Source organism: Megalops cyprinoides, chromosome 11 (assembly GCF_013368585.1).
Source record: "Megalops cyprinoides isolate fMegCyp1 chromosome 11, fMegCyp1.pri, whole genome shotgun sequence".
NCBI classification, from domain to species: domain Eukaryota; kingdom Metazoa; phylum Chordata; class Actinopteri; order Elopiformes; family Megalopidae; genus Megalops; species Megalops cyprinoides.
In genome coordinates this window covers 36635781-36659703 of record NC_050593.1, presented here as the reverse complement: position 1 = coordinate 36659703, position 23923 = coordinate 36635781, and the positions used below count along the sequence as shown (strand labels likewise).

General features: G+C 45.8%; 1 protein-coding gene across 1 annotated transcript; it reads right to left on the bottom strand.

Moving 5' to 3' along the window:
• Positions 1 to 3871: 3871 nt before the first annotated feature.
• LOC118786068 (insulin-like growth factor-binding protein 2-A) lies at positions 3872 to 19779 on the bottom strand. Its single transcript, XM_036541101.1, has 4 exons — positions 19061 to 19779; positions 7004 to 7179; positions 5556 to 5696; positions 3872 to 4811 (listed from the first exon to the last, which is right to left on the bottom strand). Exons 1-4 carry the CDS (start codon positions 19410 to 19412, stop codon positions 4653 to 4655), a joined length of 828 nt encoding a protein of 275 aa, XP_036396994.1. The 5' UTR covers positions 19413 to 19779; the 3' UTR covers positions 3872 to 4652.
• Between the last annotated feature and the right edge of the window lie 4144 nt (positions 19780 to 23923).

The window sequence follows — 23923 nt, the reverse complement described above, 5'->3', positions numbered from 1 at the left end:
TTATTAAGAAAGTGAATATCACTGTGTAATATTTATTCAACTTGTAATTTATGTACTCTTTTAAACTTTGTCTTTTTTGTTATGACAAAGCATTTATTTAAATAAAGTTATGTATTCATTTAAATGTGGTGTGAGTTTATGTCTGTGTGTGTTTTTTACTGTCTGCTTATTATGTGACAATCCAAGCTTGCAGTGAAAGGCCACTGAAAGATGTGAGGATGGGTTGTGTCTGTAGCCCTAACTTGGATTGTCTTTGCCACTGAAGAGTTAGGGTTCAAATGAATTATACAATGCTGTTTGGTTATTTAAGCATACACTTCATAGTTTCAGCCCATGTGCATGGATTTTGTTAAAGCAGCAAATTGGTATGGAAATGTAAAGCGCAGATGAGCCTCACATTAAAGCCTGTGTGGGTTTATTTAAGGCAAAGACTGATCACACGAAAGCTATGAAGTCCTCCCCTGAGGCCAGTCACCTGATTTTTAAAGATCGCAATCAAAGAGATTGCCCAGGAAGTAGGAAGTTGTTTAACATAGTTTCAACTTCAAGGAAACTCTGTCTGACACAAGGGACCAACTTACCATTCAAATTACCTTGGAAGTCAAAACACGAGAGAGACCATGGAGAGTTTCACCATGGAAAGCCTCCTTTCCATCACCCAGCATGACGTGGGCAGAATTAATGTCGCTGTGCAGCGGTAAAATTTATGGAATGACTCATAGTGGGGCCCGCTGGCCATCTCCGCCCCTTATCTTAATGGATAACACTTTCCTTCAAGGCTCCCAAAACACCAAAGAGGACCTTTGAAATGCGACCCTGAGCAGTTACTGACCACCCTACAGAAAAGTCGCCAGGAATGGTGAGGCAGATCTAAGTCACAGCTTCCTGTATGCGGTAGTCTTGTGTTTTAGTTAGACACTGCAAGCCGTGCGTCACTGACAAACAGCAGACCGTTCTTACTGCTGCCACAGGCAGACAGACGCTCCTGTACGTCCCAACCGCAGGAGAGCTCAGATAAGGACCAATAGTGACACCCTTCCTGGGATGCAGGAAGCATAGAAACCACAAGGCGTTCATCCACAGAGCCAGATGGATGACAGGGCAGTGGATTCTGACAAGCAGAGGAGCAAGCCCAGGGCTTCAGACATGTGACGTAACACACCCGACTGTTACTACTGCCACCAAAGAACCGAACAAATGTCTCTTTAAAACAGAATTAGGCCAAGAACTATGGATACCTGCTTACAGTCTGAACATGCTCCACAGTCTACAGAAATAAGTCTCATCACATAGCAACGCCAAACCTTTGAATGTCTGAAAGAGTTTCCTTTCCTGGGTTTGATCTTTTAAATTAATGTGTTAATACCTAAAATTTTCCACTTTTCCATTCATTAGTTTTAGTGTGGGGAAAGAAATGAGGGAAAAGTCAATATGCCTGAGTGATTATGGAGACAAGTGGAAATATTACAACAGAGGCCAATGACAGAGCTGTAAGTCAAGCTCCCAAATCAACACACACGCAAAGCAGTACAGTACAGTGGAGTGGTTAATATTAACTCCCAATTGTCACCTGAAAAAGTCCAGTTTTGTTTAAGCTAAAACTGAAGGGTAGAAGAACCTTCAGATTCATTCTAAACAAAGTTTCCAGGAACATGGTATTTTTTATTTTGTTATGCAGGTGAGTATTCTGAATTGTGATTGAGGCTGAGCCAAGCCATGGGGCAGCATGTGGGTAGAGGAGATCTCCATGCCCAAAAGACAGCACAACTTACCTCTCATCAGGGAAGAATGTATTAACCACGTAGCTGTTAAGCAATATTCCACATTATTATCTCCTTTTTTGGGAATCATACATGTAATACTGTTATTTCAATGGGAAAACAAGGTCTTCCCAAATACAGAACAATTAAACACATTAAAAAAAAATCGCAGAATGCACTCAAGGAAAGGCAATATCTGTTTATTATATACTGATTATATTACACAATTCTAAATTGGCATTTAACTATTTGTGTCCTAATACATTTGTGACTGTCTTTAACAAGGCAATAGCAGTTCTTTATCCATTTAAACGCAGAAGAACTGTAAATAGAACAGAGGATGAAATGAAAAACAGAAAGGTTCACGTACATCACACTGAACTTCATGACTGTAAGAAAACAACACTATCAAATTTCGCCCTGCGTTACCCCTCCCCGAACACGACAAAAAAAAACAAAAAAAAAAACGGACACATAGCAAGTATGGCACATGATGTTGTGACTGGCTGCAGACATTCCCCCGTGTCAGTGGCGTGAGGCTCTCCGCGCACATCAGACGTGGGGCCGCGGGTCTGAGACAAGGGCCGAGGGCCCCGCTCCGTGGCAGATGGTGGAGGGTCTCTCCCTCCCGCTCCTGCCTCCAGGCCAGCCACGCCCTCTCCCCTCCGCCTCCTCTGGCAAATCAATACTGCGGCCGCGGGGATTGGTTTTCGCTTTGTTTTCAAACTAGGCCAAGCTCAAACTACCGTAAAATTTACTGTACCACTGGAGGCTGACAGAAATCTATATTAGGACCGACCCAGGCCGCAGCAGCAGAGACGGAACCAACCCGCACGCCTCTGTGCACTAAATCCTGCTTACGGACTGATGTATCAGATAGAACATGGTGTGAACAAGTACTGAAAGAGTATATATGCAGATTGCCTAAGAGAATTACCCCGATGCTGGGTTTCACAATAACAAGTTGAAACAAATGAAATCCTAAAGGGTGAAACTCCCATTCTACTGACATAGCAGAGACAATGGTTATACAGTGAGAGATAAGTCAAGTCTATATATGTCTGATCTGGCGACGAATGTGCATTTGATATTTTTCATTCCATCAGATCCTTCTGTAAGATTATGCAGCACAATGTTTTTGGTGGAATCAATTTATGGAGCTGTAAATCTGCACCATGTCACCAGCTCAGCATCTTAGAAATAATTATGGTCTCATGAATTCAGAATAACAATGCTGTGCTGTTTTGCAGAGGATTACTAAAGTAAAACGTGGGAGTGGGGAGCACTGAGGCCTATAAATCATACAGAGCACCTCTGTATTATTTAAGAGAGCCCGGGAGGAAAACGTGCTGGTGACCAAACACAGCCGAACTCATTCAACCTGCACGCTACCCCACACACCTCCCCCGGCACACGGGCAGAGCCACGCCAGGAGCTCCAGCGGATTCAGACACTGTGCTTCTGCACAGCATTGCAGGCATACATTTGTGAACCTATGTTTATATATAGTCAAACCCACTTAATATCACATCAGTCAATGTCAGCCCCCCCAAATCCTAACCTCACCCTCTGTCAGCACGTCGTTAGTAAACCCCCCCCCACCCTGCCACATGGTTTGGTATGGGGTGAGGAGGAGGCCGGGAAAATGAGGGGTTGTTTGGTCACCATGCTGTCCTGCAGGCCCCTGACCACAGAGTAGGCAGCCAGCAGGGAGAGGGGCTGTATGCAGAGGGACAGGAGTGTGGGGGTGAGGATGGTCAGCCGGGGACAGCTGGAGACAGCCGGGACAGTGTCTGAGGGGGACAGGGGGAGACAGCTGGGACAGTGTCTGAGGGGGACAGGGGGAGACAGCCGGGACAGTGTCTGAGGGGGACAGGGGGAGACAGCCGGGATAGTGTCTGAGGGGGACAGGGGGAGACAGCCGGGACAGTGTCTGAGGGGGACAGGGGGAGACAGACGGGACAGTGTCTGAAGGGGACAGGGGGAGACAGCCGGGACAGTGTCTGAGGGGGACAGGGGGAGACAGCCGGGACAGTGTCTGAGGGGGACAGGGGGAGACAGCCGGGACAGTGTCTGAAGGGGACAGGGGGAGACAGCCGGGACAGTGTCTGAGGGGGACAGGGGGAGACAGCCGGGACAGTGTCTGAGGGGGACAGGGGGAGGAGCCAGACAGACTGAAAAACGTTCACAATTCGGAGAACCGTAAAAAAAAAAAAAACAGAAAACAACATCTTTGTAAAGGAAAAGGACCCTGACAGCGAACGTCAGTGGTTCAGTCAGGATGTTTTAACAGGAGAAGGGAATGCACAGGGTTTGACAGCGCATTTTTACCGAGGTGCAAAACAGAAATGTTGAATAAATAGGAATGGAACTCGGGCTGCATGTTAACAGCTGCATAAACGAGAGGCCGGGCTGCCTGGAATACCAACACAACCAGACGCAGTAATAAAAGACAATTACTCCAAGCCTCCACATTATTTACAGTGTACAGCCTATGAATAGGAAGTGATAAAGCCAGCCCCACTCCAAGTATATTTACTCATATTTAATCTGCGTTTGAATCTGCGGATGACAGACAGGCCTTCCGGCTGTGCTAGAATGCTCTTCTCCCTCCTCGTCTGGTTTGTCCCTCTGCCTCTGAACCCACACTTTACCTGGCATGTCACTGAGGAATGACTGTGTATACTTTATACTGAACAGATCTACACACACACAAACATGCGCATGTGCGCAAACAAACACACCCACACACACACTGTCACAAACGGTCACACACGGTCACACACGTACACACACGCATTTGCGATTCGCTTAACTGCTTGAGAACCGGTTCTTTTGCGTTGCTCAGACTTCTCAAAGCTCCGTTTCTGTCGGAGAGGCAGGGGGGTGCAACTATTTTTGGGGTGCGGTGGGGGGCTCTGTCTCCGGGCTGTTGAGGTACTGGCTGCAGTTGGGGTCCCCCCTCACCGTGGGGGAAGCGGGGATCTGCCGGCCGGTGTGGGGGTTGACACACCAGCACTCCCCTCTCTGACCGTGGACAGACATCTTGCACTGGAACATGAGAGTTGGAGGCGGGTTATTGAGGGACGTTATGCAGTCTCCGGGGGGGGGATCTGCCCATCCCTGGTTCATTTGTCACAGCAAGACTCTGGCCCCCACTGTGCACTCCCAAAATGAGGTCATAATTGAACTGGACACGGCTTACGCGGGACCGAAACAGGAAAAAAACAGACTTTCGATTTTTTCCTTCAATGAGAAAGAACAAAAACGTGACAGTTAGAGTAATTATAGAAGGAACATGATGATTACAGAATGATTAAGTGCGGTGAGGTACAGTGTTTTAAGCCATGGGAACATCGCCCTCACATCAAAACAATGAAGCCATTTGCCCCCCTCTTTTGTCCTTGTTCTACCTTCTATATTTAACGATTGCAGGGCTTTCTAGATGCAGATGTCCAATCATTGTTTTGACCTGTTTTAATTATAATTGTGTCTAGGTGGCATCAAGGAGAAACTATGGGGAAAACTAAAACGATCTGTTTGGATGTTATTGTGTCTCCATAATTTCCCACAGTAAAATATCCCACAGAGCAGTAACATCAGTAAACATTTTTATCACCACGATAAAGTAAGACTCAGAAGCTCCTCACAGCGGCCGTCTCTCTGGGATGCTGTTTTTGGTGAGGAGTGAGTTATCCTCGCCTGCCCCCTGTGGTTCCCGCAGGTGTGCCACCTCTGCCCTGCCTCTGCCCCGCCACAGAGACCGTACCTGCACCGCTCGGAGAGAAGCCTCACCTGTTTCAGGTTGTACTGCCCCCTCTTGTCGCAGTTGGGGATGTGCAGGGCATACAGGTCCTCTAGTGGCCCCCTGTTGTCGCTGAAGGGCATCTTGGAGATCCGTTCCAGAACCTGGTCTAGCTCCTGTTGGCACTGGCTCTGCCAGCCCCAAATAAAATGAGTCAGAACTGGCTCCAAAGTGTCATTAAGTGAAAACGATATTTGCGGCACCATCAGTCCCCCCCCGCCCCACCCCAAACACATGGAGCAGCACTCATCAAACCGTCCCCCCCGTCCCTCCCCAATGGCAGCGCTGGGCTTGGCTGGGGATGAGAGGAGCGTCCTCGGGCTGCTGGGGCCTCATCCATATCATGTGCACTGGAAGTGCTCAGGCACGCAGCTGTGGGGCCCAGCCCATCCCCATGCCTTCCAGACGTGGTGTAATCTGACATGCTCACAAAATGCCTTATGGCCATTCCATAACATATCGCAAAGCTTGACATCTGTAATTTTGCTGTTCTGAGCCTGCCTTCATTCTCTCTCTCTCTCTCTCTCTCTCTCTTTCTCTCTCTGTCTCTCTCCCTCCCTCTGTCTCCCTCTCCTTCTCTCCCTCTCTCTCTCTCTCTCTCGCTCTCCCTCTCTCTCTCTCTAGCGCCGGGCGTCAGACGCTGATAATGGTCTCGCTGTGTATCTTTTTCCTGCACCAGTTTTTGTTTACAGGCTGTTGCAGAGAGTTAAATGAGGGGGAAAATCTGGGGAAGTATGTTATTGTTCTGCAGCTGAAACAGTCATTGGTTCCTGTAAATGACTGTGGAGTGACACTGCTCTGCAGAGGCAAAGCAATCTACTTTAAAATCAGTGACAATAAAACAGCCATTATCATCAAAATCCTCCATGTAAATAAATTAACAGATATCACATGAATCAACAGGAAAACCTCCGTCATACTGATGAAGTGGCTACCATTGTGCAAATAAGTATTGAGTTTAAGTTTAATCATTTCAAATATTTTTTAAAAATCTTATTAAAATAGACTTTGTACTGTACTGTAACAATGAATGTTTTTGATGATATTCCAGCTTTCCAAAACAAGAACAAGGTAGTGCCAAACAGCTACACAACTTGATAATTAGAAGGTGTCTTGCCAGAATATTCTACAGTGTAATGGCCTCAGCTATACTTTGTTGTAAGAGCTTTGGCCAAGCATCTAGGAATAATACTACATGAAATACAAAAACTGTGAAACATGTCTGTTATCTCAGCATTCGATAGTCCAACTGCCTGTGTGATATCCGTACCAGAAGAGGGCACTGCCGTACAAGATTACTTTCAGGCCTAGGTCAATAGAAACCTTTCCATTAACTGAATTAGTGTGATGTCTGTCCTTGGCTTTGACTTCCTTTGCGCCATTTTGCCTCTGTGGGTTCAGACAGGAAGCTACAGTGATGGGTGGCTCACTCACTCACCAGCGTGAAGCGAGGGCTTTTGGCTTCATCTGCTTTATTGCACTTCATCTTCAGCTTCATCTCCTGACGGTGCTGCCTCATGGCCGTCTCCTTGGCTCCCATCAGCGGCCCGTCTTTGCTGGGCTTCCTCAGGGGCGGGCTCTCTGTCAGGCTCACCTCTGACGGCACCACCTCTCCTGTGCAGCAAACCAAACACACCGATCAGCACCGCACACCACCAGCAAAGCTCTTCCAGGGAGAAAAGGACGTGAAATAAGTCTAACTCATGTCGGCCTCCTGTTGATGGCGTGGTTGAGTTTCAGGTTGCACTGAATCAGAGGTTCAGGAAGGGACTCACAGGCAACCAGAGGTAGTGAAGAGAAGAGGTCTGTCAGGAGTGTAGGGTTTGATGACAGATTGTAGGTATGGGGGTGAAGTTTTCATTACCACTCAGTAGGCTAGAACCAGAATTTTAACACACACACACACACACACACACAATGCTAAAATGGTAAGGAACATGCACTCTCTGTACTTTGCTAAATTAGCCTAGACAGCTAATTGCAGTGCACAAGTAAGTTGGAACAAAGCTGTCTCAGTCTGTCCTGAAAACACTTACACGGCAGTCTGCTTGTCTTGCTGCATTAAATACCACAGTGAATGAAATCAAACGGATTCTTCGTTTGATTCTTGAGGTCCTCGAAGTGGCTTGCTCTGCAGCAGTGATGCATAGCATGAAAAAAATGAGGTTTATGAGCAACATTGCTCCTTACTTTGATTTCATGTAGTTCATGTCATCTAAACCACATTGCCTTCAGTGCATTTGTCTTAGGCAGATTGTTTGAAATGAATCCCTCAGCAGTGAGACGCACTCCAAGTCATTTTTTTTTTTTTTACATCTGAGGCCATTCCTGGCAAGCAACAGAAATGTAACACCTGGATAGCGGATGCAGATTATGCTGGTTTTAAACTATTTTGCTCCCTTATTCAGCCCATTGTGTTACTGTGCATAATTAGACTGAAAATGCTGGCAGTGTCTCTGCCACAGTGTGAGAATGCTTCCTTGCACACTCCCAGCTGCTCTCAACAGGCCTGTCACTACGCTTGCAGAAGACAGGCACTATTCAACATATCCATTGCACTTAAACATCAAGTCTTAGGAAAGGAGTTACTGCCTGTTACTCCAATGCCAGAGAACACCAAATTGTCTCACATACTGGTGACAAAACGCACAAACAAAAATTATATTATCTTAGTGCTATAGTTATACAATGTTTACCCCGGCTCTGTCATGAATGCATAGATTGTGACCTGGTGAGTGAGCACAGCTGAGACACCTTTGGTAACAGTGAAATAAGCCTCAGCCTTCACTACTCTGGACACTTTCAGGAGGGTAAGTTTTTGCATTTAAGCATCTCCGTGGTCATTTCTCAGCACAGTCAGACACTAACACTTGTTAGTGGGACACTGATTTCACTGTCCCGATGTGCCAGGGTGCTGGGGAGCCAGCTTCCTGTGAAGTGTGTTTTTACAATAGAAAACAAGGCCGTTTGTTTGTGGGTTGAGCGCTCTGTGTAAGTTCCTAACAGACAACCACAGGAAGCTGTAAATGTACTGCCCCTGCCATCCAAAATTCACACAGGCAGGGCCGTTTCCTCTCCCGTAATCAACAGGAGCTATCAAAGGACAATTTCAACGACAGAGCCCTGTAAACAACCTGTGCAAATATATGGCTGACCCTATAAACTGCAAATGTATTTACCTTTCAAGGAACAACTCTGGTAAATGTCAGAAGCTCACGTGTGGCTGCAGGGCACTTGCCCTCTGAGACAGGTTTTCCACGTTCCTGTCACGTGTCACGGGGGGACATGAGTAACATTAAAGTAAAGCACTGTAAAAGCACCAAGTGCTTAGAATATGAAAAACACCACTTGATTGGTTGACTGACTGATTGGTCGCTATTTAAATTGATGATCAAATAAAAGTGATTTTGTCTGTACCATTCATTTAGGGAAGCACTGTTTTTCACTGGTGTCAGAGGAGGATAGACAAGACCATACAGTGAGAGGAGGTGGCTGGTGGTGTGCAGGGTTGATTGCTAGCAGAGAGCAGAAAGAGAGCTGATCTGACCATCCAAACTGGCCACACTGTGCAAAATCTACCACACACGTAAAGCTGACATATCAGCAAATATACATCTCTGGGTGTCACCACGTGCAGATAAACTCTAAAGCCAAACTATCACACACAGCAGAAATCCTGTGCTTGGTGTATAGATAAATGATTGCTTTGGTTGCTTAATTTCACTGAAGTCACACAAGGCTACGTTCTGAGGCCGCGCTGAGATCATTTTAGGAGGCATCCTTGTAAAGTTACCTTAACGCAGCATCTCAGTTTCTGCCGGTTTTCAGCTGGCAGATTTGCATTATGGGAATGGCTGTGGAATCATCCTTTCATTCTGATGCTGAAATTTCATTTCATTCTGTAATTTGGGCATGCATAAACACCAAAAAGATGACATTCCTAATATTGACTTCAGTTCCCTTTTTGCAAATTCCTTGTGATTAGCAATAAGGGAATTTCAGTCAATATGTGATGATTACATCATAATACAATAATAATATTACATGAGATAAAAATATTATCTTCAATGTTATATCATAAGGTAAATATGGTGAGCAAAGCATTTTATGCCATAATTGAGTTTATATAAACATGGCTATGGTCAATACCAGTATGTTTGTTGACATAGTAATATTTGCAGAGTTTGATTTTTTTTGGAGTAGCGGAATATGTGAGACTTGTTTACTGTCGAGTACTCAAGCACTATAAACAGTCAGATGATCCTCTCTATTGTGTAAATGCTGTTAAAGTCTTCAGGCCTGTAATTTCATCACAGCCTGCATCCTACCTAGTCTGTGTTAAAGCGGGCCGGAGAAGCTCGCTCTCAGAGAAACATCAACCCGCCGCTCAGTGTAAACAGTCATTGCAAAGCCTCTCGTGATGGCGTTAGGCTGTGCGTAGCGGTGGAAAAGCAGGTCCAGGCCAGGATGACTACCTCACTGATGTCACAGAGGCAGACCCTGCGGTCTCGATTCACACACCCAACTGGGCGTAAAGGAGCTAAGAATAGAGCCAGTCTGCTTCCAGAAATCTGCTTTGTTATGGAAATAGTTGGCGCACCACGTTGCTGCAGACACCTGCTGTTACGCAGGACTCACACCATCTCTGCTCCTCGGTCACACACACCCCCCCCCCCCCCCCCACCCCCAGGGCCTGTCTGAGCACCACCCGCTCTCTCCACCCTTTCCCCTGCTCTCCAGAAACTCACAGTGTGGGTCGGGCCCAGGCCTCCTTCCGGACCTATTAGCATGTGACACTACTAAGCACAGGCTCGGTCATTTACGCATTTAATATAATGAGGGGCACTGACGATGGTGAGGATATAGGGGTGCGGATCTCTGGCTTGGAATCTGAGGAAGAGGCTGCACCTCGCTGTGGGCCGAGGCTGCTGACCTCCTTTGGACATCCCTCTGGAGAAGGGATGCTGTGAACAGCTGACATGAAAAGGAAGTGGCGAGTTGGTTTTTTATAGTTGAGGATGGGACGGGTTTGTTGATTTTGTGGGGATTGTCCGAATCTTCTTTTGCAATTAATGTGAGGCAGTATCACGCTGAGCTTCAGCGCACAGCCCTGTTTCACGGCGGCCTGTGGGCTTAAAATCTGAACGCCTCTGCATGAGACGGGCATCCGCACGCCAACTCAACGTTCCGCTCATAGCTGCAGCTACGGGCAGACAGGCGTCTGAAACGATGCACGGGGTGAGCGTGCCCAGTGTCACGCATGTACAAGACTGGCACACTACACTCCAGCCAGTCTGACAACCGCGAAAAGGAACACAAATTTACAGACTGAATGTGACACACATCTCCAGACTGATACATCCACACTGCTTCAAACTACTACTTTCCAGAATAACAAATAGTAATCCATCACATTTTCAGACACATATTAACATAATAATGTGTGTCTAAAATAGCATAACACCCTAGATGGACTATGGGTTTGGAAACTTTGCAATTTTGTTGTAAATCAAACCATTCCTATTTTCAACCCACACATTGAGAACACTGAATTACTCTACATATTTGACGTAATTTATAAAATCAGGTCATATTCTGAATTCTTGATTATTCTAGTTAGTCCCAGAATATTATGTTGAATAAAAATGTTTCACGGTCAGTGTCTCACACTGTGTGATTATGGCTCAGAAGTCATGTGGTAAGAAGTGTGAGCTTTAGCAATTCCACACAAACATATGGAGCTGAGCTTATTACCCTATAACTTAAAGACAAACTTATTTCATGGACAATAGAGTGCTTGGCTGTAGTAAAGTGTTGTGAAACATAGCCCTCTCAAGTCCAACCAAATAGACAGGTTTTTGAGAGATGAAAAACATGGTTAATTATACATGTTTATTGATGTTTTTAGACAGATAATAGATGCTTTTGTGTGTTTGGCCATTCTGAGTGATTAGCCTGTAAAGCTAGACCAAGAGTTACCTCCTTATCAACAGGCACTTATCTCCGGCAAGAAGGCTCAGAGTGTCACTGAGTTTGGAGACACAATGAAGAGTGAGGTCAGCAGTGTACACAGAGAGCCTTCCCAAGCGTAATAAAGGCCTGCAAGAAGAGGAAAATCGGCTAATCTATCAGGAACTAAACCAGGCCTCGGAGCTGTGATGTCTGCATCCATCACCACTAATTAGGAGTAACACCTCTGACAGGTATGTTTGAGTACGGCTGCGTCCATCCATTATCTTTCTGTCCCCTGGACGTGCCTCTTGTTGCTCATAAATAAACGGATTCATGTGGACGCTGTGGACGAATGGACGGCCCGCGAGCCCAAGGAGGTGAAAGAGCGGCCGATATGCTCCAGCCCTGAGGTCCTGACTCCCCCCCCCCCCCCCCCCCCTCAAACCCCCCATCACGACAGACTGGAAAGCCAACATGAAGACATTGACATTGATTGAAATCCCTCTGCAGTTTACCCTCACGGTTAAACATTGATGAAAAACAACCTTCTACATTCCCTCTGAACTTCACGCTCAAGAATAACAAGTAGCCTGCGAGTTGACTGGACATGTTGTTTTTCACAACAGGCGACGCTGAGGTCCTTCACCCTCGCAGGCTGGCCACAGGAAAATGAAATGTAAGAAGAACACAGACTCCCGGGGTGGCTGAGTCGCTGGCCGGTGCGAGGTTATTTCTCTGTTACATAAGAACAGGGCTTTGTGAGGGATGAACTTTGCATCAAGGTCCCATGGTACAACAGAGGCATGAAATAACATTTCAGAATTTAATTTCATTTCCTTTCACTGCTGAAATAAAGGCTTGTGAGGAGAATGCGCCAGTCTGCGCTGCCAGACACTGACGTCCTTCAGTTCCCTGACATGTTTCAGCAGCTTCACCAAAACCGCACGGGCTGGATGTGACGGTCAGATGCAAGAAGTGTACGGCTACGAGGCGCTTCCTTTACAGACAAGCAGGGGGAAGGGAAAAAATTAGCATAGACATAAAACACAGACAGCTCTTTGAAGTGAAGTGCACACAGACTGCAGACAGCATTGTGAAATTGCTCTGGAAACAGAGAAATGGAAAGAGTGGGCCTAGAAGGGCTCTCTTTGCAGTTTACTGTAAAGAATTCCCCTTCTCCGGTGCTGTTTGCTCCGCTGACCTGGATCACAGCCCGCTAAATAGCACTCCATCGCTGTTTGCCAGCAAGGGAAATAAAAGGTGAGTCAAGAGTTCACCTCTTTCTTAGTCAACCAACCTTTAACAAATACCTTGCATTGGCTCCCACAGGAAAAAAGGGGGGTCATTCTCATTTGTAAAGATATTATATGTAGAGATGATAAAACTTTTTTTGGTGCAGATAATTTGGGCTGATCAGTGACTGGGAAATGGTAAAATCATTAAGATTAAATGATACACTGTGCTATGAAAAATCAAACTAATGCATTTTGGGTAATAATACATGCAGAACATCTCAGGGGTAACATAAACATGAACTATGTGGAAATCAGAAACTGGCTCCAGTAATGGGCAGAGTATTTTCATTATTGCTTAATTTCAATAAAATGGTCATTTTATTTTTTTAGGATTAACCCTATATTTACTTAAACAAATTTGTCAATCCTTTGCTCTCTGCCTGAGTGTGCAGGCAAGACTCGACCACAGTGTACCACTGTTTTTTTTACTACAGACTTCTACCCACTAGATTCACCTTGAAAAACATGTTGCGACTCCTTCCAATGCAATAAATCTCACCTCCTTCATCTCCAAATCCCTCGTGACCACCTTGTTAGAAAGACTCTTCTTACTTTGAGCCCCTCAGATACGCTGCATGCAGCCCGAGGGGTCTTTGTGTTTGTGTATTACGTAACCTCTTTCCTCTTCGCCTGTAACACATATCTGGTTCACGGGAGAAATACAAGATTGTCTGGATGTTACACAAAGCATCCGAATCGTGCGTGCAGAGGATTCTGGCAGTACACCCTGTTCCACACGTCAGGGCTGGGTTACCTCTCTACACAAGCCCTGCAACCTGAGTGTCTGACAACAGATGCCTCTCGCTTGTCTGTGAAGAACCACGGTCAAACCACGGCTTTTACCAGCCTCTCGTCACAACATCTTCATTGTTTTAAAGTAATTGTCTTTCTTCTCTGTACCCTTTTAAATTCTTGAGAGGATTCAAACAGGATGTTGTCATGTCTGCTAGCCAGAGTAAGAGGCAGAGTCTCCCTGTGAAGAGCTTTGCTGTTTCTTGCTGAAGAGGGACACCTGAACCGCAGTATACCTGGTGGTATTACCTGCCAGAGGTGCTGTCCCCCTGCACAGACAAGGCCTTTACAATCCACCCAGGTCTGCCTGCTCTGTAATAAAAAATACCACAGTGGTCACAATCACACTGACCTGGAAAAGTTACTTATTTTGCAGACTAGATGCAAGAAAAACTGCATACAGGTTTGATCCAGCTCATCAATCCTTACCAGGAGCACAACACTGCCAATAACTGGGATACATATGCAAACTGAAGTTTTAGGAGTGCGCATGTGTGTGTGCTTGCACATTTGTGTGGTGTGCACCTGCATGCACTTTCTGCGTGTGTATGCATGTTTCTCTGTGTTACCATGAGAAGTTCAGAACAGCAAAACGATCTCATATTTGTTATTTCTCTCTTAACATGACCACACTTCTGTCAGTGTTTGATATATTACCAGTATTAGTGAATGACCTGGTCAAATGTCCAAAGCTGTTGTTGATTACAGTGACTATGCTGTAACAGCAAACCCCGGCCTCCTATAGAAATGTTGTTTTCTGTAGCTGAGAGAGAAATAGGAGGCCCAGGTTCAGAGTTAAAGCACAGCTGCTGCACCCCTACAGACCTTGGCCTGGTCAGCCTCCCACATGACACCTAGAAAAGCTCTCTTTTCCCTCTGCCTTACAGCTAATCAGTGACCTACTGCGAGTGCGGGCTGATTTTGCTCAGCCTTTGTGCTTAACTGTCTATTCCAGACTTGGCGGGGTACTCAGTTCCACATGGCCAGGATTTCCATGTGAGCCTGTTCTTGCCGTGTATGTCATCGGTATTCAGCATCGACGGGGTTTAGCTAAAATAAATCACCGGCTTTACACAGACAGTTTCTTTCCTCTCTTTAGGATGATCGATGCTGTTCTCTTCGCTGGCACGATGACAGTGTGGAGTTTCTCACACTGCAGCGGTGTGCCTGTGCTCGCGGTCTCCGAGGGCGCAACCAAACGCAGACGTGCTTCCCGTCACGTTTCCCATCGGAGGTGTCCCTGCACCGGTGACTCTGCAGGGTGCGGATCCCTCTCTCTCTCGCTCACCCACTCGCCGGCGAGTTTGGGGGGGACGGCCGCAACCTCCTACCTGATGCAGCTCAGCACCAGGCCTTTTCATCCCCAGAGCAGGAATTAAGCTGCCTGGCCTTTCAGGAGCTTCTCCATGGAGCGCAGGTCCTGACACGCACATGCCACAGAAGGCAACCCCCCCCACACCCCATACCCCCCCACACACACCCCCACCCCCACCCTTGCAATACTAATTAGCTCCCCATAGGCCTACTGAAGGGGGGGGGAGCCGGGAGCAAGCCAGGGCATATCTGACCCCACAGGGCTTGAAGGGCAATCAGAGAGCGAGAGGGAGGGAGAGGGAGGGGGGAAAGGTTATTCAGAGGCTGCCAGTGTGGAGTGGTGCGCTGCATGTGTACGTGTTTGATGTCCAAGCGTGTGTCAGACCCTGCGTCATGCGTGCTGGGATCCAAAGCAGCGCACACTTTGCACTCAACAGGTCAATTCACATTTTTACACCTTGTTCCTCTTTAATACGGCTTGGTCCGCTCTCAGTACCGCATCACACCTGGGATTACCTGTGCTCTAGCACCTATCAAACACCCTTGTCAATATAGTGTTACGCAGCCATACCCAATGCAGCTGTAGAATGTAAGGATGTGCCACTGACAAAGTGGCTGAGCAATGGAGGCAAGGGGCCCAACTATACAAACTGTTGTTAACCCCTATTAAAGAAGATCGTTATTAGTAAGGGCCTCTGATTGTGTTTGACCTGAGCTGATAACAAGACATTTTGTTATTAGTTTATGGTCTCAAGACGATGTTTGATGGAGGCATGAGGCTGGCTGGTGAAACTGAGCTGTTTTTCCCGGTGGTGGCGGAGAGGTCGCCTGACTGTTACGATCACACAGGTCTCACAAGCTACTTTTTGATATGAATACAGGATTGCTTAACAGAGGTAGCAAATTAAATACCATCAATGTGTGAGTGTGCATATTAACACACTGCCTCAGTGAATGCAGTTAGTTCAACCCATGATACCTAACCCAAAAGGAGAATATGGAACCCAGTCATGGGCAAAAGCTCCTAGAACTACTTTACAGCATTTCTAACTGTACAAAGGAAATTCCATTTGTTCATTCTGAGCTCACAGCAGAAGCAGTAACATGTCCTCAGGGTAGTGTGTACAAATCCATGTTCTCAGCAATGCAGAATAGTCACACAGTGTCAAAGGTTTACCCATTCAAGAAGGATCTGCTGGTATCAATGGGGAAAAAATCTGCAGTGTGAATACCATTAGCTAAAGTCTTCACTGTAACACAAGCTTTTTGCAGACACACCTTCCATACCATATAACCATTTAGCCTTCATTTGCATGGCCATTTTTGTACCAGTACATTTGCCATACGGCATTCTATATGGCAAACCCTATGTCAGGTGAAATGAAGAGGAACAGACAATTAAGATATCCCAATACTTCACACAAAAAAAGACAACCAAAGTGGTGTGTAAAGGTGCACAGTCATTGACGGTGATTAATCTCATGAGAGGATACCACTGCAACCCGTCCCTATCTCTTTCACTGGACAGGCAGTCCTTCACAGTCCTTCCCTAATATCTTCCAAATGGCCTTTGCACACAGTCCACTGGGCTCAGGCTGAGAATCAAATATGCAGGGAGTGGCTGCAGGCACCCACAGTACAGGAATGGAGCATCACTACAGGACTCATCACTACAGGGACTCATCACTACAGAGACTCGTCACTACAGGGACTCATCACTACAGAGACTCATCATCACAGAGACCTATCACCACAGAGACTCATCACCACAGGGACTCATCACCACAGGACTCATCACTACAGAGACTCATCACCACAGGGATTCATCACCATAGGAACTCATCACCACAGGGACTCATCACTACAGAGACTCATCACCACAGGACTCATCACCACAGGGACTCATCATCACAGAGACTCATCATCACCACAGATACTCATCACCACAGGGACTCATCACCACAGGGATTCATCACCATTACAGAGACTCATTACCACCACAGAGACTCATCATCACCACAAAGACTCATCACCATCACAGGGACTTATCACCACCATGCCTCAGACACACTGCTGATGTCTGACAGGTGTAAACGCTGCTTAGCGCCCGGCCTGTGGGAGAGATGCCCTGAATGATGAGCATACAGGATGGTAGACCAGGGTGCTGTAGTCATGCTTCATCGCATTTCTAACAGTAAGCAACATTTGCACGGCGTTGGGGAAGATGAACCCAGAGTAAGTGCAGCACATGCCTTTTCTCACAGGCTAGGCAGTCATAAACAGTCATCTGTGCCAGACACCAAAGCAGCTGAGTGATGCGGACGTGTCCCTGTTTATCACGCAGACACAAGGAGCAGTCATTACCCAGGGGAACACCTACAAAGAGGAGTCTCAAACCCTCTTTAATGGCTGAACTCTGATTACAGGACACACAATGAGACTTCAGACAGGCACCCACCCTCCCGACTCACGCGCTGCTCCTAAACCTATATCATCCTGCTATTCGCACTATCACAACAGCACACCACTCGCATGATTCTGCCCCAGCCCTGTGATGCTGCTCCCCTGCACAGAAACATACGCCCCATAATATTTTGACAGTGCTTGTGTTCTCTCTGTGTTCTTTGGAGGGAGTTTGTTCTGGAAGGCAGGGGGCTTCTTTGGAATCCGAGCTGCAGTGAGGAGCTGAAGGAAAGCAGGGGCTGCCTGCTGGCTGAAGCCGGGGATTAGAGATCTCTGTTTCAGCCCAGCACTCACCGGGGCCACCCTCCTGCAGGTACGGCCGCAAGCCGGCCGCTCCCAGCCGGGGCAGTTTAAATATGGGCACCAGGTGGAGGTTTTGTAGGTCTTGATTTTGGGTCACTTTTCGCAGCGCCTCGCGGGGGAGAGAGAGATACACTCAGTAAGGACATGACCTATTTGCTTCAACCTAGAAAATGCTGGGTTTCCATTTCAGCTTGCTCTGAGACCCAGATGTCTTTGCCCTCTGCATCATCCTCTGATGCATATAGACATAAATAATTCTCTTGACAGTATCCTTGCCCCAATCCTTCTGTTCAATCAGAAACGTGCTATTTATTTTACTGTCACATTCAGGATGCCTGACGTCTTACAGGTCTTCTTATATAGGTCCTCTTATAGACTGTTTGCGTGAAAGATGTTTGCGTGTGTACTGCAACGCAAGCTGTAACGCACTAACGGGCTGCTCACGACATACCGCGTGGCAGATTCCCAGCAAAGATAGTTCAAAGCTCAAGGTTTACGCTGCTAATCATTGTTAGATTCCATCAGCCTCCTTTTTTTCCCGGAAAGTCATAACATCCATATTTCAGTTCAATACATCCACGAGCACGGTGTCTGTGATGTAATGGAACTATCAAAGGAAGGCTTTCGGGTCCGTTTCTGACCATTTCAGAGACTGAAGGAAACTATCCAGGCACCCAGCTGATTACACAAATGTCAGCACATTTAACCAAAGGTTATTTCACAGACCGTGTGTAGATTAGATCCAAGTGCGGAATTCCTGGCTGAAAGTGTTCGTGAATTAGCTTTATGAGGGGAGGCAGCAGTAAGCTATGCTAAGATGTAGGTAAAGACCCAAATTGCACCTTAATCAAAGTTCAATGGAGTAAATTGTACCAAAAATGCAATACTATAATTGTTAATGCATGATTATGGGCGTTACTTGAAGAGATAAAATAGCTAAATTGCATGAAAGCTTTAGGACAAACAATTTCCATAAATGGTGCATAATTTAATTCACATAACTCTTACTCTTATAATAAAAATTAATTATTACTTCTACAATGCTTTATAAACATTGTTAGAACATTATATGTTTTCTGGTTTAGTAAATCTCATGATATGAGTTTGGTTATACAACGTTTTCGATCATGGGAAAACTACCGTACCGCACTATGTATAAATTAATCTATATCTACGCGCTCGAGAAATGTCCACTCTCTGGATATTGTCAAACATGTTAAAGGACGTGTCAAATACAACGGCACTTTCAATGTGACGATGAGATCGATACGGAAATCGATATTGCTGATGAATTACAGTACAGAAAAAAACAACACCGTTTAAGGGTAACTTTATTATTCAGTCAAGATCAACGTTTTAAAAACCGACAAGCTCACCAATTGGCTGCGGACTCCCAGCGAGCTCCACGTCCACTTTGCGTCCGCATCGACCGAGCCCTTGCACAAGCTGCTCCAAAGGCAAGTCGGAGTCCGGCTTTGGATAGCAGCGTAACCCACTGGAGCATCTCGGGGTGTAGACGCCGCAAGATTCGCCCTCTTGCCGGGCACACACCGGACAGCAGCCACAGCCGGGCTCCCTCACAATTTCAGCGCAAGTTTCCGTGAGCTTCGGGCATGCAGCCTGTCGCTCCGCGGTGCAACTCGGGCAGCGAAACACTACCTCTCCGAACGAGGTGCCCGGGAAAGCTATGGATGCTAAGAGCAAGCTGCAGACTAAGTACGAGACCATTTTTCTCACTAGCTAAAGAATTAATGGATACAGGCTGAAGAGAGCAACTACAGGTGAAAAAGTGGAACTGTGCATGCGAACAGGTGAAGTCTCGTGAAGTCTTCAGGGTCCTATGAACTGTCCTGTTTCACTGACATCACGCGATAAGGAGTATGAATCGTAGATCTGCACAAATGTACTGTACTCCCTGCTCAAGGCAATCAGCTTTTCTGAGAGAAAATCAGTTTATACGCATAAACTGCACATGTGCGCATACCGTTTCAATTACCTTTCGTGTGCCGAGACATTTCAGTGATGCAAATGCTATGATGCATTTCAGCGAAATCTCGGAATATGGAGCAAGGGTCGGGGTTATTTTGGTAATGGTTACTGTGGTGATGATATCCCAGCTGCATTGCATTTATTACTGAATACACTTGAAAAATGGATCATGTCAGAGGCCGTTTGAAGAAAACAATCCCACAGACTATGAGAATAAAAATAAAAACAAATTGTGCAGAGCTGTGTTTTACTCCCACTACATTACAGTTCTATTTCTTCCCTCAACACTTCCTCAAAAGTACTGTTTTATATTAATAAAACTAAACAAAAAAATTATTTTGTATTTCTATGTGAAACACACCAAAATATCATTGAAGGTGAGCTTAACGGTAACTGCATACCCGTAGTATTAGAATGACTTTCAGTATAACATTTGGACCATTTTTGCCTCCTTGAGAGGCCAAAACATGTTTTTCAAACTCTCAAGTGGAACAGGAAAAAAATAAATAAACAAACAAAATATGCGAGAGAATATTATGAGAGGAATGTTTATGATGCAAACACTGTCCATTCCTCACTTGTCCATTGGCACATAATTAAATATGCTCCCTACCACCAGATCAGCCTTCCTTCTGTATGTTGCCTATTGATTATTGAGGCAGAGAGCGGAGGTGTCATGCTTATCCTCCAAACAGGCTTCCATTAACCCATATAGTGCAGCCGTCTCATGCAGCTGCCCTGGAGACTAATCGCTGTTGATTTAAGGATGCAGAAATAGCTGCTCCATGTGAACCTCACTCTCTTGTGGCAGACTAGCAGATATAAATGAGGATTATTTTGTTTTGTGGGTGCCTACTGATTTTATGGCATTTATATATTTATGGTAAGCAGCCCGTTTTACCTTGGAGAATTTGAAAGAAAAAGGGACTTTTGACAAACTCCTTTCAGCAGGAGTCTAGATGAAGCTGGGGTGTTTATACAGAACCTCATATGTCATTTTAAAAAAAGAAACTGCAGGAGAGCAGGCCTGCAGGTTTATAAATACAGCCTGCAGACCGAGTTTGCACAGAGTGCTTGAAATGTCTGTAGGCAATAGTCACACTATGGAGAATTGATTAAATGCAACATCTGTCAAATAGTAGCTGAACTTGAATTTATACAGACGATCAAATCAATATCCTGATATATCCTTTAGTTAACAGTTCTGCTGGGTTCCTCACAGCTTCTCTGGCTTAGGTCACCATGTATGTATATTACAGCGAATCTGGTATATATGTATATACATATTATATATTACACTGTTATTATATATTACTCATGGGATACATTTGGGGTGTGTTTATACCTTGTGTTTCAAGTCTATCGATATGGTTTGTTTATAAAATTAAATAGTGCAAAATATCTCCCAAATATAAAAACATACAAACATACTGCCAATACCACAGTGAGAAAGAAAAAAGGTACCTTCAGTTGTACGGCATATTGCTCATTTGAGACTTAAATATCACAGTATTTTTCAGAAATCTTTGCCAGTTAATCTGGATATAATTTAAAAACACATTATTTAGTGTAAATTGATGACATCATCCATAATCTCATATTTCATTGCCACAATCATGCGCTCACTAATACGAGCCCTAGTGATATCACCCTCGCCGAATCGTGTAAAAATGTGACCCCCGAAGACTGAATGACTCATTCCTCACCCTTTTTTTGTAATGAGCTTTAGTTGTTACTATTCTGAGCCGTCTGTGTCACTCCGGATTTTAAATCGGTTTGCTCTGCAGCGGCTTTTGAACAGGGCCCCTTTGTTGTGTGTCCAACGCAAACCCTGAGGCTTCACCTGCCGCAGTAAAGCCACAGCCGAGAAACGCCGGAGGAGAGGAGGCCGAGGAGCAGCCTGCTCACACGCTCCGAGGGAAAGCCACGGGGCTGCTGCTGGCCTTTGCAGCAAATGTCAGAATGCATTTCAAAACTTTATAGATCATCTGAGGGATATTCTCTTTGGTGTTCACATTTCAGCCTTCCAATAGCAAGAAGCCAAGGAGCAAGGGGCTTTCAGACATGCTGGGAGATATTTGCTCTAATTAGCTGGAGAGGAGGATAGTTTGTGCTGATGTTATTGTTGGAAGGCTCTGTCTATATATAGACGCTCGCTTTATGTGTTTTTGAATTAGTTGTGAATGGAGTTCTAATGATGGAGGAGAAAAACAAATTGGGTAAACAGCAGAAGGGCCTCGGAGGTCTCTCGCCCCATCTTACAGGAGGCAATGAAAACCCGAGCCCTGTCGGCAAATATATACAGCCTTCTCCAGTGTCATCCACTAATTTATTTCCACCACATATGCAAACCAATTTACTTTACATTTAAATGTGTTTCTTTTTTTTTTTGCATTAACAGTCCTTCTGTTGTGCTGTTCCTACAGGCGCATCATGTATAAGCAGCACTTTCACAGGCTAAATATAGCGGCGTGTGTGCAGGTCGGAAACACACTTCCTGTTTGGTCCGGAGTAAAACACGTCGTCTTGGACCGCGGTGAGGCACCACGCTCCGTCAGCGGAGACAGGCAACAACAACCATCGAGCGGCGGGATTGCTGGACTGCAGGGCAGAGAGGCACCTGTATCATCCTCTGCTCAGGGCTGTGCGCGAGTCAAATAAAAAAGCACACTTTTCCACTGTTAACGAGCTTCCTGAGTCTGACCTCTGAGTGAGTGTCGGGGTTTCCGGACTGCCATAGTGCCACTGAGTAACAGCTCCTGCTGTGAGGTAATGTCTCTGGGTCCAGTCTCTCCACACCGGTGCCGGTCCTGCCCAAAGTCTCAGCCCTGGAGCCACGGCTATTTACATGTGCGGCATTGGCTATTTCCACTGCTCTGAGAATACTAGACGCCTTTTCCCTGCTAAAACAGCGGTCCCCTCCTCCAGACACATCGGGAGGCCTGATCTTCCCACAATGCCTTTTTGCCTGCAGGAGGGACGGCAGCCCCATGTAATGAGCCGAAGATAATCCAGCGGATATGAACGTCTGCAGTGGCACGATGTGTGGGTGTCTCGGCGTAATTGCATTCTTTCCCGGGCTCTGCTGTTTAATTGAGGATGACAAGACACTGCAAACAGAAGAGGTCAATGGCAAATGTGGTTAAATGGCTTTAAATTGTTTTGTTTTAATGTCATAAATGTTTTTTTTTTTTATCCAGAAGTGGTCATGCAGAGTGCAGTTATCTTTTGCAGCACTGAATCAGAGTTAGAGTTGGAGCTTCTGGGTGTCACCCTGAAGGAATCCAGTCAGATTATTTATTATCTGAATATTTTTGTGGTTAATTCATAGACTCTGTCTCTGGGAATCCTCAGTCTGTGACCTCTCAGGTCAAATAAATTCTGATATGTGGAGCGTATGAAAGCACAAACCCAGAACACACTTCTAATTAACTGCCCCCAAACACACTGAGCCTAAACAGTTTGCTTGTCTTCATTAGATTGTAGCCATTGGAGTTTCTTTCAGCAGAATCTGAAACTTTCATGACACCTCAGATCTTGCCAAAATACAGAGTTGCCTTATTGTGTTTAAATATGAATAATTACCCTGAGAAATTACAACTGTGTGGTTGTTTAATAGCTGAACTGTCTTGCCTCACAATGTAATGTCACAGATCATATCTTACACTGAGGGCTTGAAGCAGTTCACCTGGACCTGATCCATCTTGCAGAACCATGCAGTACGACTGACTGCCATATGGAGGCGTGACATGGCAAGTGAGCTCTTCCTGTGGTGTCAACAGGAGGAGCTGGAGGCTGCAGGAGTTGGGGGGGGGGGGGGGGGATCTTCAGCGTGGAGGCGCTGAGTAAAACTAGTCCCATGGGAAATACAGCTCACCCAACATCTTGTGAAAGACACTTTTTAAATATAGTGTGAAATAGATGGATGCACTTGATGGGCTGAATTTGTCTACTCCAATTGGACCAGGGTCAAGCAGCAGAACCTCTCTACATCTGCTCTGGTTGGAAAAGGGTAAAACAGCAGAACCTCACTACATTTGTTCTGATTGGACCAGGGTCAAACAGCAGAACCTCTCTACATCTGTTCTGATTGGACCAGGGTCAAACAGCAGAACCTCTCTACATCTGTTCTGATTGGACCAGGGTCAAGCAGTAATAGAGGTCTTTGTCCCCACTTGTGCCTGTTTCAGGCCATCACATCTGAAGGGATATGGGAGAAAGAACAATAATGTGGGACAAATGGTCTGTTG